Genomic DNA, 17,069 nt, shown 5'->3' on the forward strand with positions numbered 1-17,069 from the left:
ATGAAAAATATTTTGACAAGTTTTTATGGCAGTAATTTTTACTCATTATCATAATTTATGCAGAATATAAGGCGAACCCATCTTTTGCTCTAAAAATCTACCATACTCCACCTACTTTAACGATGTTTTTGTCTTAGCAATTTCTAATCGATAAGTTTGATGCTACAAGAATGCTGATGGCATAATCATGTTTTTTGACAAAAAAGATACAATATTTGTGAAAAGTAACGAATTTATTACTTAATTATGCACCGTACTCTGTCACCTAAATACATACATACAATAACTCTTGTTTATTTTCCCGCAAAGATGTTTCTTGTAGGTTCCTTCTGCACATTCTGTCCATATATTGTTTTTTAATTAATTAGAAACATTTTCACTTTCATTAGCATAGGTAGTTAGTGCTCATTATCATAATTTATGCATAATGTCTAAAAACTGTGTTTTACACTAAAAAACTATATTTCTTTCAAAATTTTCGGTGTTTACTCATCTAAACAACTATATCTTGTTGCTGTAATGGCAATGATGAGGAATGCCTGTTATTTTATTGAAATTTCTTGATATTTACGTAATTAATGATTCATAATTGGCTGGGGTCATTTTTGACCCCACCGAACCAGACACAAACTTTCAAGTATAGCTTATACAATAATGGGCAAAACTCAGTGAAAAATTGGTAGATGCTGTAAGACATGTATATTAACAAATTCATGGAAGGATTTTTTTCTCCGATGAAAAATGTTGCTTTGGCAGATAAAAATATACGCCTGGGGTCAAAAATGACCCCATACGGTCGGATGAGGGTTAAAGTTAAACAAAGGCTGGAAAAGATTACCAGAAAATAAAAATCCCCATACTTCGATTATGTTCGCGTTTCAGGCTGGACTGAGCGTCGTCCAATCGCGTTACGATAGTTATACGATTACAGGCTGTACGCATTCTTCGGATAGGCGTGCATATGTTTTGAATTTTTTCTGAGTTTTTTTTTTGGGGGGGGGGGTACAATATAAGAAGCTGCTGGGGCAGGTCACATAAGTCGTACGATTAACCTACGATCGCAAACTTAGTTTTGGATTAGTCGTGCCTATATCGTGTAAAATCGATTGTAAACTTTTTTATCCGTGTGTCAGGAAGAAAGTATTAACGGATCCTAATAATTACCAAACCTGTTCTACATCTTGCATTTTGGGCAAATGCGTTGTCTCATCGCAAAATGAACAGGAGATACTGGAAATAGCTAGCGCGGTTCATACTAGTAACTAAAAAAAACTCAAATGTAAGGAATCCATATGCTTTGTAACAGCTTGCTTTAAAAATCTTATGCCCTTAAATTTGCACGATGTACTTAGAAGAATCATATCGAAAGCGAAGTGATACTCCTTCCCTCCATTTCCCGCACTAGAAAGACTCCAGTCAACGTACTTCTGTAACCCCCCCCAAAAAAAACAACTGATAGGGGTTACTTTAGTCTGTGTAACACAAACTCCGCTGTCCAGGGCTGTAACTGGCCTAGGGGGCCGGCGGATGTTTGGTGGGCTGCTATAAGCGAGATTTAATCAGGCTAGGGTTACTTTAGATTGTATGAATATCAACTTGTATTTTCAGTAAGAACATTTCTACTAAATGTTACACTAAGAAACTTTTTTCTTATTTGTCTATAGCAATTCTACTTCTGCTGACGCTTTTCTTCGTGGGGGTTCTCCGATCCGCCTACGCCTTTCCGGCGGGTGGTTCTCAGCCAGCGGGCCGGCAGACACGCTTCGTGCACTACAGGGAGCACTACACTGCACTACACTGTCACTACTGTTGTGGGAGGAGAGGATTCCAAGCCGACATACAACAGACGGAAAGAACCATCAACTCGGCCAATAGAACCCTGAACATTATGGTAATTGTGGTATCTCAATGCACTTGGGGCACCGGTGCGGCAATGCGGGGTTTAAATGAATACTCAACGAATTTCAGAGATAAAGAACAAATTTCCTTACATTCTGTGTATTTTGTTGTCTTAATTTTACGTATTACGAAATATCTTAATTTAATAAATGCATAAAAATTCAAACTAGCAGAAAGACCAAAAGCATTCTTCAAGTTTCTCCTGTGTTTCCTCTGGTTAGTTTGTGTACTATGATTGAAGAATATAACACTATGTGTTAGGAAGAAGTATGGTTCTTCTGAAGAGATGCAGATACAGACTTGAATTTGAAAAAAAAAATCGGCAGTCTAATTTCGGCTTAACGATTTACGCATGCAAGCAAGTGCAATATGAAGAAAGAAATCTTTGCTATTTTTTTTACTAGAAAAGAAACAAACAAAATATCTAGAAAGATCTGCGTTTTGTTTTACAGAGGGAGAGTGTGTTTAGGGATCCTGGGTACGAGACTTCGTCAGCTGTTATCGAGGTAATTCATCATTTTACTATCTTTGTTGAATTTGTTCTTATCTTGAATCTATGCAACGGATACGCACACACACAAAGGTGTTCATAGTCAAACATACACACGCAAAAACACACACAAACACACGCGCACGCACACGTGCACACACACACACACCTCACACACACACACACACACACACACACACGAACGACGCACAGACAAGCACACACACACAAGCACACGGCCTCATAAACATACACAAACACAGATACAAATACACGGGTGCACAAATAAACACCCAAAGACAAACACAAACACACTGACACACTGACACGCACGCGCGCGCACATACAGACACAAACACACACACACACACACACAAACACACACAAACACACACACACACAAACACACACACACACACACACAAACACACACACACACACACACGTACATCAAACACACAGGCTTGAATAACCTGTTGCCTGTAGTTACATTATGTTATCGCTAATCAAGAATTTTACATCCTTTAGGAGGACACCAGCCTGGCTTCTCTTCATCGTACCCTCGGCACCTACAACCAGGCCATGTCAACTGTTACTGGTGAAGCTCGTGATCTGGAAGCCTACAACGACCCCTTGCGACGGTCCATGGAACACACCGAGATTGTCCTGAGTAACATGTTAGTCAAACTACAAATAACGGTGAGCAACTACACACCAAAAAATAAAACTCACAGTACTCACAATATATCCTTCAAGTATTTTTTCATGCTATTTGACAGTGTGATGATTCTAAGATCATGTGATTAACTTTCAGAGCTGAAGAAAGATGGCGAAGGCCTTTTGAAAATCTTCTAAGTACAGCTTACATTTGTCATGTGTAACAGGATTTTTCTTAAGGCCCAATTACACTTTCGTACTCTCCGTCTTGTTTTCAATTGTAAAATCACATTTTATTCTGTTGTTAGCTGATGCATATGAGAGCTGAAGAATTGGACGATGTCACTGTAACAGAGGGGCCGTGGACTGTAGACCCGGAGGAAACTACATACGAGCGCCAACTTCGTCATCTTACCTTCTTCCAACACCTGTGCGAGACCCTAGATGTGCTGAAACAACAACTGGAGACCAGGCTGGCGGAGTGTTAGGCGCACGGAGTCCTAAGATATAGGAGGGTATTGTTGTTGTTGTTGTTGTTTTCACAGAGTTCACTACACAACTGCGAACAACAGGATTCCCAGGTTATACGTCAAAGGTTAAGGCCCATGAGAAGAAAATAGTATCGGCTCGACCACTATCAAAATTTGGTTGATATAATGTCTAGAACGTAATGGCGTCTGAAAAATGGCGGTTTGTTTTTACATTCATAGGGCCTTAACATTTGACATATTACCCGGAATTGCTATCGTTCGCACATGCGTAGTAAACGCCGTAAAAATCTCAGAAGCACGGACCTCCAGAAGAACAAGTGTTTAAAACCGTTGCTATGCAACAGAGAGTACATGCAGAAAATATGGAAGAACGCTTATATAAGTAGCTTTCACAAGTATATAGTCCTCTAATTTAGTAAAATGAAATAGAACATTTTTTTGTTGTTGGAGTAATTCTTAGACTATAAGTTTTCGGGTGTACGTATGGGTGGCAGGTGGTGGGAAACATTTTTAACTGCTTTAAGAATTCCTGGGTTGGATTTAAGTTCTAATCCATTATGAATGTAACACAGCCATAGGTGAAGTTAGAACTTATACATTTTATTATGTCTTAGGCAGTAATTGCCAACGTAACGTAGTATGTATCTTTTATAGAGATAAATAGTAAGGACAAAGGTTTACAAATTGCAATAAGTATAGAAGTACATACACATATATTTCGCATACTTTTGAAACCAGATAAATAGATATATAGATAGATGGATAGACTTATAATATTTCGATATTATACGCTTTTGTAATCAAATTAAAGGGCTAACGGACATGGGATAAGTTACTACTAATTCTTACAGAAATTATTGACATCATTTGGCAGTTAAATAGAAATAGTTTTTACATAGAAATTTCATATCACAAATTCTGCTACTTAACAATACTAAAAACTCAAGTTAGTCGGACATGTAATGTTTGGCATTGTGTGAAACTAATTTTGAGGTTAGCCTGAAAGTAAGAAATCCTAGATGAACAAATATGCTAGTAGATACTATGTATCATGCAAAAGTATTAGACGAGAAAATAAAGGTATTGACATGCTCATTATTCTTTTTTCATCTCTTCCTTGTTATTGCAATTCTTGTTTAAATCGGGGGGGGGGGGCATAATTTCTTCATTGATGATTGAAACGTTGTATTATTTTGTAGAATTTCACTTCTAAGTGTAGTTATATCTAAGCTGTCTATGTTTTCAAATATTATAAAAATACGTTGTTTCCTTTTAGTTATCGGCATTGAAAGGTTTCAACAAATAGGTCCTACTCGGTTCCGATAATTCAGGACTTGTCTGAATAAGAAATCTGTTTCTAATATTATAGCAAGCCGCAATGAGGGTGAAAATAAAACCATTTCAATGTCAAGACCTTCCTACTAGTTGATAGAATTCTCATTAAGCAGGGACTACTTTTCAAAGGTAAACATAGTTACGTACCTCCAAATTTTCCATGTCTATCAGTCCATCTTTTTTTTTTAATTAAAAACAACAACAATAACAACAGTACATTTGTCAACAACTAAGACTAGATTTTGTACAGTCGAGTAACATTGCACATGGAGGGATAACATATACTGGTGTGTCTTGACGAATTACATGCAGTACATGGGTAGTGGAACAGTTAGAAGAGACAAATACATGTAGTACATCTGGGGAACCTTAAGGAATATGTACAGTCTGATATTACACTATGATCAAAAATGGAGAAGTCTAACAGTAGGTGCAGTTCATGCCAAACTATCAATAGAAAATTTGTACAATCAATCTACATTGGCTGTCAGTCTATCATGGAATATCCGTTCTTCGAAGTCCTTTTCAAAGACATTAAAGAGGCTAGTAATGCACAGGTGTGGGTCTTTTCTATGCCAGATCCAAGTTTTAAAGATTGTCCATTTAGCCACAGTAACAGTAAAGGTTCTATTTTTCTGGTCTTTAGCAGTTATCAAATGATCAATTTTTCCAAATAAAATCTCCTGCAAAGTAATTTTTATGTTGGGCAAGGGTACAAATGTGTTAACTAATTCCCAGAAATTACACAGTCTTTCACATTTAAAGAACATATGCTCATAATCTTCTATGCTTCCACTGCTACATAGTGTACATGTTGCATCATATATGTGTCCCGTTTCATCTTTGATACCCCATTTGTGCAGATTGTGCGCACATGGTAATATTCGGTGTAATAGTTTATAGTTTAACTCTGCTAACTTAGTGTCTATACAGGTCTGTGTGCTTAACCATCTCCATATTTTCCCAAGCCAGGGTTTCAGTAGGAAATGTGGATTGCCATTTTTTACAGCATGTTGGTTCCATGGCCTGTGCCTGCACTAATGCATTATAAAACAATTTGCAGGTGTTCTTGCTTTTGATTTGTTTTGTTGTTTTACCATCAAATATACATGGGGTAAGGGTGTTAAGCTCTAATCTTCGATAAGGAATTGGGCCTCTATGGTTTCTTATTGCATTCTTCCATGTAAGAGGTATAGCTTGAAACAGAGTTATATATTCAATAATACCATTAGGTCTTGTGTTAAGGTTAAGCTGAGGGTAGTGATTTAGAGACATGAACCTGTCTAAGGGGAAAATGTCTTTTACGAATATTATGTCTTTATTTATCCAGGTTGGGAAGAAAATTGTTTTACCTTGTGACCTTATATATTTGTTGCACCATATAGTTTCACCCATTATTTCACTTACACTAGAGGGTTTGTTCTTACCTCCTCCACCAGCAGAGTGGAATGCTGATATTACCTGCTTATAAAATGTGGGGAATTTACTCATGTCAGGACCATCTTTATCAGAAGTAAAGTTCATATGCAATAGCAAATTGTCTTGACCAAGGGAGTTTATAAATGTTAACGCAATAACTTTCCATCTTGCGTTGTCATTTGTCACTAATCTTGGTATCCAGGATGCAAGTAGGGCTTGTCTTTGGAGATCTAAGTTTGTCAGGCCTAATCCTCCCTGCTCAATAGGTTGGCTAACAACATCTCTTTTAATCTTATCTTTTTTACCATTCCACAGCCACAGGAAAGTAAACATTTCTTTCTTTACAATGTTTATCACCCAAGGTGGGGTAAGAATCATAGACATGTTATAGATTATTTGTGAAAGGGCAAGGGATTTTAAGACAGTAACTTTTCCATATAGAGTTAGGTTTCTACCTTTCCAGATTTGAAGTGTTGTTTTCAGTCTTTCTATCTTTTTCTCCCAGTTTAGCAGTTCACATTCATGGTGTAGGGATGAGTTACAGAAGTGTATACCTAGGGATTTTATAGGTGTCTTTGGCCAAGATATACCCAAGGGGGTGTCTTGTCTGTCAACATAGGATCCAATCCATAAACCTTCACATTTTTTAACATTTAGATTTAGGCTTGAAACACTATCAGTCCATCTTGCTCACGGAGTAACCTAGTTCTCGCGAGAGTTGCGAGAACTAGACATCATTGCGGTTCAGCTTTGCTCCTTCCAACTGGATGTGACCAGGAGGCGGGGTCAGAAGATCCACGCGAGTCTCGACCTAGTTCTTCTTGTAAGAAGTGCCGTGATGACACGGATCGCTAGACGGCGTTTCTGATCCGTCATCTTTTCTTTGTTCAATTTCAAAACTGTGTCTAAGAGCCGAGTAATAGGGTCCAAAAAGCACAGGGTCTATAGTTATACACTGTTAACACATCTTGAGGCTATATTGATTGTAACAATTGGACGTATACTTCGTATACTCTTGCAGTTCCTTACCATTTATAGAAAATAATAAAATAACTTTATTGCACGACAACTGTAAAGGATACAGTGTATGTAGTCTCTACCAGACTCCGGATCGCTGGAAAATCGTAGAAATGGAACAAATAGAGAGGAATATAACCGGCCACGGAACAGCTCGCGATCCCAGTGAAAGAGGCCATTTACATCAGAGCCCATCAACCTTCCCTCAACCGAGACGGGGGCCGATACCGACTGTCAAGCACCTTTGGCCCTTTACTGACGTCACACTTCCGTTCCGGAAGTGCGACTTAGGTCTTGGGTCATTACAACTTGAGAAGGATCAGAGGACTGATCGAAAGCTTGTTGGTAAGCGCATGACAGTAACATTATATGTGACTAAAGTCTAGTCCTTTTTGTAGAGCTTCCGCTGAACTTCACCCCAAATTGACAGGTGGCGGTTCTGTATTGTATAGCTTTTAGCATTTGTGAAGTAGAAATTATCCCCGCCTTGCTGATTAATACGGATGCAGATAGTCTAAGAAAACAGATAATTTATAATCGTGTAATACACACTTTTTACATGTTTTATGCAATTAATATGATGTTTATTTGCAAAATCATGCCCGAGAGCTAATTGCATATACAGTCTCAAGAACTAAGAGAAGTAGATAGAGTGATGCATAAGGCTAGTGTCAATCAACTACATGATACTATAATTGTATTAATAATAAAAAGTTCGTTCAGGGAGTGAGTGGTCTAGGGTATTCAAAATTAAGAAATCCTGTTTTTTTGTTATGTATCCGTGACAAACACTCTTTTATTATATATAGAGTTTGAATGATATTTCTTGTCGTGGCTTTAATATGGTATATAACCAGGCGTGCAGACGATACGTTACACTAATGACGTTATATAACATGTTGCCTTTTTGACCTTCCACGTAAGTATGTAATAATTTACGTATGCATATATGACTGTTAGAAATTCGCTATAGTTTCGGTGTGTCCATAAAGTTTACATGATGTCATATGATTGACGTGAGACAAAGATTGTCCAATGAGGAATTTCTTTTTGTTCCTCTAATATACTTGGTGACTGCACAAGACAAGGACGTGTATGTTACCCCTCCATGTGCAATTATTTATAGTACTCGACTGTACGAACACTAGTCTTAGTGGTTGACAAATGTACTATTGTTGTTGTTGTCTTTAATAGAAAAAAATGAAAATAAAAAAAAAAGACTGTAAGAAATTCACTATACTTTCGATGTGTCAAAGATTACATGATGTCATATGATTGACGTGAGGCAAAGTTTGTCCAATGAGGCCCATTCAGTTGTTCCTTATCCTTGGGGACTGCACAAGACAAGGACAATAAAAAGGACAAGATCTAAGCACCTTTCTTCCGTAGGCAGTAAGTCCGTCAAATTTATGGTGCGCGATGATCATTGATGACAGCCGATTGGAAGAACAAAGGCGCCGCCTGATTGGTTCTGCTGTCTGACCTCTGGAGGTCGCCGTTCTCTGCAGCAGGAGGTCATTGACCGGGAGTAACATTGGGGGTCGATGGAATGTCTATTGGGAACTGAGACCAATATATTTCCATGTCAGGAAAGGAAACAAAACAAAAAGATGTATATATATTTAACACTGAACATTGTTCAAAACTCTTTATACCACATTTTGTAAACGTCAAATTCTAACTATAAAAAGGAACAAAGACCAAAGTATACATTTCAAAATCAGGAATCATAATCACACATGTCAGACACAGAACTAGAATGTTTTTCAAACCTTAAATACACTGCCTCTCTGTTGATATCATTTTAATTTCAAGCGGCCTTAAATTTCTTGAGTGCGTCTTTGGTATTTCTGAACTTGCTTTAGCAAATGGCGGGCCTTAGACTTTGTTCTTTTGGACAACAAGATCATTCTGATCAAAGACAATTATTAAGATATTTTTCGTGACCGTCCCTCTTTCTCTTTACGCCTTCTCTTTTTGAAATTTAATATGAAAATGAAAGAACTGCATGCAATTCGTTTGAATGGCTAGACAAGAAAACCTGTTTCTAGTAGCAAGGACGTTATAAAACGTTATGCAACGTCCTTGTTAAGCAAAGCTACTGTCATTTGCATCGAATCTCTTTTTAACCTCTTTGTTTAATTTAGTAATACTATAGACACCTGGGTGGAAGGGACGGTCTGTTGTAGGGCGGCCTCTACCGAGATTTTCTGGAACTGCACCATGTTTCTGGCGGTAGTAAAGTTCACAGAACAAAGGTCAACAAGATGGTCGACGCAGGACCTGTTTTTGTTGCATGGTAAAAGCATTTCGTAGGAAACGATCCATACCTGACGCATAGCCGAGATATTTGTGAAATTCCGGACGATGGCGACTACGAGTAACACGATAAGGTCAGTATAGAACAGGGCCTGACCTAAATACAGAATGTGTCAGCCTACTACATTTTCCTGTATCCAACTTCCTTGCTGTGAACTACGCTGCACTGTGTATCATGAATGGCGAAATGCACGTTTAAAACGGTGTGACTTTCTGTAGGATTCTATGTAGTAAAAAAAATGAGAAAAAACTACAACAGTCATCTCAAGACACGTATTACAAGGTCGCTATGAAAAAATCTATATTGGTTTAGGCTCTGGCCATTCGGCGCTACCATGTTGTTTCCCATCATCTGTGGGAGTTAGGTCAACTTAGGTGTACAGTCAAACCTGTATTAGGTACCGTGGCCGATATCAACAATGTGCAACACACTTACTTTTCTGCTCAAGACACTTACTCTTCTGCTCAACACACTTACTTTTCTGCTCAACACACTTACTTTTCTGCTCAACACACTTACTTTTCTGCTCAACACACTTACTTTTCTGCTCAACACACTTACTTTTCTGCTCAACACACTTACTTTTTTCTGCGTGAGACACTTACTTTTTTCTGCGCGAGCCACTTACTCTTCTGCGCGAGCCACTTACTCTTCTACGCTGCACTTACTCTTCTGCGCTGCACTTACTTACTTTTCCTGTGGTGCGCACCCCTCCCTTTATCAATGGATGGTCCCTGAATCAGGCCAAAGGTCACAAAGACCGCATAAAATGTAGTATTGACCGCATGTCAATCCTAAATTATCCTCCTTCGGATGACCCTATGAAATGACCCTTACCCTAGCGCGTTTTTGTGGATTCAATTTAATTCTTTTTAGTCTTTAGTATAGCATTTTGACAATGCAGATCGATAACGACAAGTCTCGATTTGATCATCACAACATCGCGTTTTGTTGCCATCACAACGTATTGTCAACTTTGAAAACAAATTCTGCGCGCGTTTCTGGCGCGCAGCTTTAAACTTTTATTTACCAGGGTTTACCCAAGCTCTTTCTTTAACCTCCTTGGTTTACCTAAACCAGGCAGAGGCTCTTAACTCCTCTGTAGATAGGAGTAAGAAGGCAGGTAGGCCTTGGTAGCTCCTCTGTCCAGAATTCGGCGTCTGTTTAGTAATAAATAGCCAAGTTGCCGCACGTAATGTTTTGGTGGGAGCACTGAATTTTACTACCCGGATCCGGACTAACTTTGGACGGAGTGGACTTGTTACTTAGTAACATGCATTGGCATAATACCGGTCATAAGCCTTATACCGGTCGATTAAAAATAGTGGAACTTAAAGAGATCTACACATGCAACAATAGTTATTTCTGAGGTATGCACACTTCAGACATCTAGGTGTCCAATACATCATTTACAAAGCATCGATAACAATGCATTCGAAGACAACATGGCTAAAAGTTTTCAGGTCATTTTCGGGACAGGCGAGCTCGTCGTGGGACAAACACACTGTCACGTTCATCGCCAGATTTGTAGATAATAATCACATGTGCTCACGGCACAAGACGAGCATGATTCAACAGCAATTTTGAATTTCTTTTGGTGACCTACAACTCGTGTAAAAGTGTGAGGAACCGTTGCATTATCGCCCGGATCTACGGCTGAATGGGTCAAATTGAACGTACGCCGCCATTTTCCCGCCATTTTTAATGCTACGGCCAGCAGTAAAGTTTTACGTCATAGCGGTTGTGACGGACCAAAATTAAATGAAAATTCTTGTCAGTATACGCCCATTTTCTCATGACTTTTTGTATGCTCATGCAGATTTTTGTTTTGTGCAACTACTAACAGGAAAGAAAGGAACAACAGAGGATGAATAAAGGTACATAGCGGCAGTTAATTGTGCCGTGTTTCGTTCGACCGGTATAGTGCACCCCCTTCCAACCACGCGCCCGTTCTCCGTGCAATTCCGCGGTGTGTTCCAATTACGATATTATGTTTTTAGCAGGACCAGAGAGACAAAATAATTTACACAGAAGAAGTGGCAAAGGTAAGCTGTAACAGCAACATGTAACTGGAGAAAATGATGCGTTGATCATTTGCCAAATTAGCATTGCTTGAGAAATTGCAGTAAACCGACCGGTATTATGCCAATGGATGTTGATTTGACATTCAGTAGTTTCTAGCGAGGACCAATCAAATACTACTAGCTGCTGGCAGGTCACTGACATTGGGCGATAACTGCGAGCTTTTCGCACCCTTGCTTATCATGCAAATGCCGTGAACTCAAATCAAGCAGGCATTATTGTTCGTCATTTTGCACCGTGCGGGAGCTTTACTTGCTCACAAACAACTGCAGATATCAGTTTAAAAAGTTTACTTTGGTGATAAAAAGGTGACGGGACTGTAGCGAGTTTTCGTGCCATTAAACTTTTTGAAATGACGGGCCTACAGTTTACTTCCGTCTCTTTTATTACGCGCTTTGTCACTTTAGTTCTATTTTTTCGTCAACTTGAATCTCAAGGCTTCGTGGCGTAGTTGACTAGTGATTGGATTTGTAACTTTTGGACCAGAGTTCGAACCTGACGTGTTGCAATTTTTAAAACTTTTTTAAAAAGTTTTCTTTGTTCAATATTTTACTTTTTATCACTATACGGTCGTACTTTTGTAACTGAAATGTTTCGCTTCTTGTCACTCCCCAAAAATGTTGTCACCCCCAAAAGTTGTGACTTTTAGTACGTGTCACCCTATGTTTCAGTGCTATTTTCTTGCATTCACAAAAATAAAAACAGTACGTAGTTCTACAACTTACAACTTGTACCTTGTAACAAGGTAAAGAGACGTCTCTGATGACCCGGTGTACAACGGCTGTAGTAAGTTGTCAAATATATGCGTTATGCACTCAAGTCGTGTTGTTTGCTGATTATTCAGTCCGTCCTTCTATTCTATATAACCAGCATTCAAAGGGACCAGCTCATAAAAATACATGCTGCAAACTAAAGGAAGCCGCACAAAGATGTCCTTTGTAATGTATTGACGGTATTTAACAGCTAGTAATCGACGGACAATAGGTGTGAAACATTCCTCCCTGGCCCTCGCGTGCCACCGGTCTGGCGTTAATTGGTTACTCTGCATTTGAAAGAACCGGCTTCATGGGCGTTGACCTCGCTAGAAATCTACTTCATAACATTTAGAGCTAGGCCACCCCTACCCCTTCCTACTAGGTGGGCGGAGCAGTACCAAATCCACATAGTCAGGCCACTCCCAGGATCTAATTGTTAATCAGAAGCGGGTATTTCTTGTGACCAAATCCACATAGTAGGGTCTCCAAAGGGGTAGGGGTGTACTAAGTAAAAAATAAATGGCGGTCATAAATTGACTAAGTCAGAGACGCCCACCCACCATTCAACTGAATGTTTTCAAAGTTGACAATACGTTGTGATGGCAACAAAACGCGATGTTGTGATGATCAAATCGAGACTTGTCGTTATCGATCTGCATTGTCAAAATGCTATACTAAAGACTAAAAAGAATTAAATTGAATCCACAAAAACGCGCTAGGGTAAGGGTCATTTCATAGGGTCATCCGAAGGAGGATAATTTAGGATTGACATGTGGTCAATACTACATTTTATGCGGTCTTTGTGACCTTTGGCCTGATTCAGGGACCATCCATTGATAAAGGGAGGGGTGCGCACCACAGGAAGAGTAAGTAAGTGCAGCGCAGAAGAGTAAGTGCAGCGCAGAAGAGTAAGTGGCTCGCGCAGAAGAGTAAGTGGCTCGCGCAGAAAAAAGTAAGTGTCTTCCGCAGAAAAAAGTAAGTGTGTTGTGCAGAAAAGTAAGTGTGTTGAGCAGAAAAGTAAGTGTCTTGAGCAGAAAAGTAAGTGTGTTGAGCAGAAAAGTAAGTGTGTTGAGCAGAAGAGTAAGTGTCTTGAGCAGAAAAGTAAGTGTGTTGGACATTGTTGATATCGGCCACGGTAATTAGGGGCCACCTCTACAGAGGGGCCACCTGTCCATAGTGGCCACTTTTTGTCGGTCCCTTGGGTATTTTATCTACAAGTTGCCACCTCTATACAGAGGCCACCTGTCTATAGTGGCCAAATTTGTCCGGTCCCTTGAGTGGCCGCTATGGACAGGTTTGACTGTATTTATTATTAGGGTCAGAGGCGTCAACATTTTAAAGCGATAGACTAGATGTGATGTTTAATACTGTGTTATTGCTGTGCACTTCTGGCCTGGAGTCTTTCCCTGTGGGCATGATTATCATGTTTGTTTGGGTTTAAAAGACAAAGAAAAATTGTTGTGTTGTTTCCAGTGAGGACGTTAAGCGGCTGATTGCCCTATACGAACTGACACCACATCCTGAGTGCCGTGGATGGTTCAGAGAGACATACCGCTCTGATGTACAGGTCAGGAATGGCATATTTTGTCTGTATTTCTATTTCATATCCCTCTTCTTTTCGATAATTATGGTTGATTTTAACGTCTACGAAGTGTCACTCTATAACATGGTGTCTTCATTTAGATATCCTAACCGCGGGACAACCTTAACCGCAGTAAGATACTCAATTTCACCTTAGTGAAGTGACAAAGTTGTGTGAATTGCCACTCTGGGAATTTCTGTAAATTTAGCTCAACTGAGTCTGGGACTAACATCCAACTACTATATATGACGGAAATGTAATCTTGAACAGATATGTTTCAGAAGAACCAAATGTTGGTCTTATTTTGTGAGAGATATATGAATGTGTATAACGTAGATGTGAGGAGTCGGGAAATTTCAATTGTACAATCTATGAACATAGAAGAAGTGATATATACAGCTTTTGTGTACATGACTTATTGCACTAGAAAATCGATAATCCCAATCAAGTGTTCATTGGTCTTTCTACCTTTTGCATTTTAGAAACGAAAAATACATCATATTGACACAGTTCTGGATGGAAGTAATATAGAACTATAATCCAACTGCATATTAGGTTGATAATTAGAAAGGATATGAAATTGCGAGAATTTTTTTTTATTATCAATATCCATGTTTTTGTTCCTTGTAACAATGTGGTATACTTTCTTCGATGAAATTCTATGGATTATTTTGTCTTTCTATGTTATTCCTTATTGTAATGCAAGACGCATTTATTTATTATAATGGCCTTGTGCGTCTCAAAAGCTCCGATGTCGCGAAATTGCTATATAAAAGCTTTAAAATATTACGTAAAAAGTAATTATGAATACATATTTTAGGTGGAGGCCACGGCGGAGGGATTTGATGGAAAGCGCTCCGTCCTCACGATGATTTACTACCTCATGCAAGGCGGGCAGTCGGTACTCTTCCACCGAGTCAAATCAGACGAACATTTTGTTCACAATCTCGGAGGATGTATGAAGGTTAACAGACTTTAATAGCCTATGATTAATCCTAATCGAGTTTCAATGGTTCTCTCTTTATGCATCGTAGTGTAGATTACGATAAAGACACACAATCTTAAGCACTTGACTCAATTTTCATATAACTTTTTTTTAGCTATATTTTCTTACCTGGTACGTTTGTTAAGAACGCAAGCATCCATGCTACGCGCTTAAATCGTCATGATAATCATGTCATTAAAATCATATTCAAAATTTACTACAATTAACACTACTTCAAACAGTTATCACTTATAAGAAATTTCACCGAAACGTCGTGACTTAAAGCAACTAAAACTGCAAGTTTATTAACATTAACGTGAAACAATACATTTCAATTACAAGTGTATTTTTAATGATTTATCATTCTTATATGATTAGATCCACATGATTCTCCCGGATGGCTCGTACAACTGCAGCATTCTGGGTAATCCTCTCCAACACCCGGAAGCGCGTCATCAGGTTGTGGTTCCGCGTAGGGCGTGGTTCGCGCAGGAAGTGGAGGACCCGGATGTATACTGCCTCGCTTCCATTCCTGTGGCTCCAGGTAAGAACCCGGATGTAAAAATTTACCGTTTCAACCACATTCAGACCGAATAACAACACAATTCCCCAGTATGAAAAATATACTTTATTGTTTTTAAAGGACACACTACTATACACCAGATGTCAGAAACGAGTGCTCAGAAGGCAATGAACTTTCGACCTACTTACTGTATATAGTCTGGAATCCAAACCTATTATACCTGCCTACGACAACATTGTGTTACAGTAACGGCCATTACACACGTTATCTTTGAACACGACATATATTAAGATATATATGGGATATCCAGCTTGAATACACGGAGGTGACTGTCTATGGTTACCATGATGACGTGCTGATGATAGCATCCTAACTACATTAAACATGATGATTATGTACCGCCCTAACTACATTAAACAATATCTATGGTCTTATAAAAGTAGTTTGTAAGCATTTTGTTGCGTATTTCTTTAATACATTCTTGAGAACGTTTGCTGCTTTATAATTAGGTGTATAACATGCATGCATCCCCCTCCCCTTTCAATTTCTCAAAAGGTTTCGACTTCAAAGACTTCAGCATGGGAAACAGAGGCGATCTGATCAAGGAGTACCCTCAACACCGTGACGTCATCATGAAATTAACCCCGAATGATAATTGATAGAATTTAGGCAAGCCTCTAAATGTTTCCTATTTCTCATCAACCGTTATTCAGTTGTAAACTTGTAATTTTTTATTCACATTTACAGAGTAGCTTCATTTTTTATTTCCGTTGTGATCTTGAAAGCAATAAAACTTGTAGAAATCGGTTTCCTGTCTGTAGATAATGCTTATCATACTAATACTAGCTACATGTTTATTAGTCTAGAAAAAACATAGATGGTATACCAACTTGATGGGTAGTGGCCAATGGGAGCGGGTTGAAACTTAGTTAGGCTGGATTTAAGGCTAAGCAAGACCTATGTATACTGCCACACTAAATATTAACTATTAGGACATATATATATATATATATATATATATATATATATATATATATATATATATAAGTCCTTCCGATTACATAGTTATCGTGTTAACACGTGCGCACACATACACATATACGCACACGCAAACACACACGCTTACATTCATAAACACACACACAAACAAACAAACAAACGAAAGCAAATTTTGCTGCAAAATTAAAGATTACTAGCCAACGACCTAAAACAAGGCTTTGACCGGCTACACCGGTTACTGCCTGACATCTACCGGTAATGACGGAAACTGCAGTCAAGACAGAAAGGCATTTATAAAGGCATTGAGTCCAAATTATCTTTGATGGACGAGTTAGAAAATATATCATATAGCTGTGTACTTTACTTTCCGGTGGTGTCAGATGCTAGGCAAATACCCTCTTGTTATTTATATACAGTATGTATATTTAGCCTCCACTAGGCCTTACTACGGGGATACGAATCGTATAAATGGGCATGAAGCGAATAACTTGCCAAGAAAGCCAGTTCACGCTAAG

The 17,069-nt window shown here is 38.8% G+C and overlaps 1 protein-coding gene across 1 annotated transcript; it reads left to right on the forward strand.

Annotated features, from left to right (window-relative positions):
* Positions 1 to 9,542: 9,542 nt before the first annotated feature.
* LOC118431716 lies at positions 9,543 to 16,363 on the forward strand. The gene is made up of 5 exons (XM_035842983.1): positions 9,543 to 9,701; positions 13,939 to 14,032; positions 14,868 to 15,011; positions 15,411 to 15,576; positions 16,111 to 16,363. Exons 1-5 carry the CDS (start codon positions 9,676 to 9,678, stop codon positions 16,212 to 16,214), a joined length of 534 nt encoding a protein of 177 aa, XP_035698876.1. The 5' UTR covers positions 9,543 to 9,675; the 3' UTR covers positions 16,215 to 16,363.
* The last annotated feature ends 706 nt before the right edge of the window (positions 16,364 to 17,069 follow it).

Source organism: Branchiostoma floridae, chromosome 15 (assembly GCF_000003815.2).
Source record: "Branchiostoma floridae strain S238N-H82 chromosome 15, Bfl_VNyyK, whole genome shotgun sequence".
NCBI lineage: Eukaryota > Metazoa > Chordata > Leptocardii > Amphioxiformes > Branchiostomatidae > Branchiostoma > Branchiostoma floridae.

Excerpts from the sequence above, each read along its gene's own strand:
- LOC118431716 (XM_035842983.1), top strand. The coding sequence starts at position 9,676 with ATGGCGACTACGAGTAACACGATAAG. Across the intron at positions 14,033-14,867 it reads CATACCGCTCTGATGTACAG|GTGGAGGCCACGGCGGAGGG; the intron begins GTCAGGAATGGC and ends TACATATTTTAG. Across the intron at positions 15,577-16,110 it reads TTCCATTCCTGTGGCTCCAG|GTTTCGACTTCAAAGACTTC; the intron begins GTAAGAACCCGG and ends ATTTCTCAAAAG.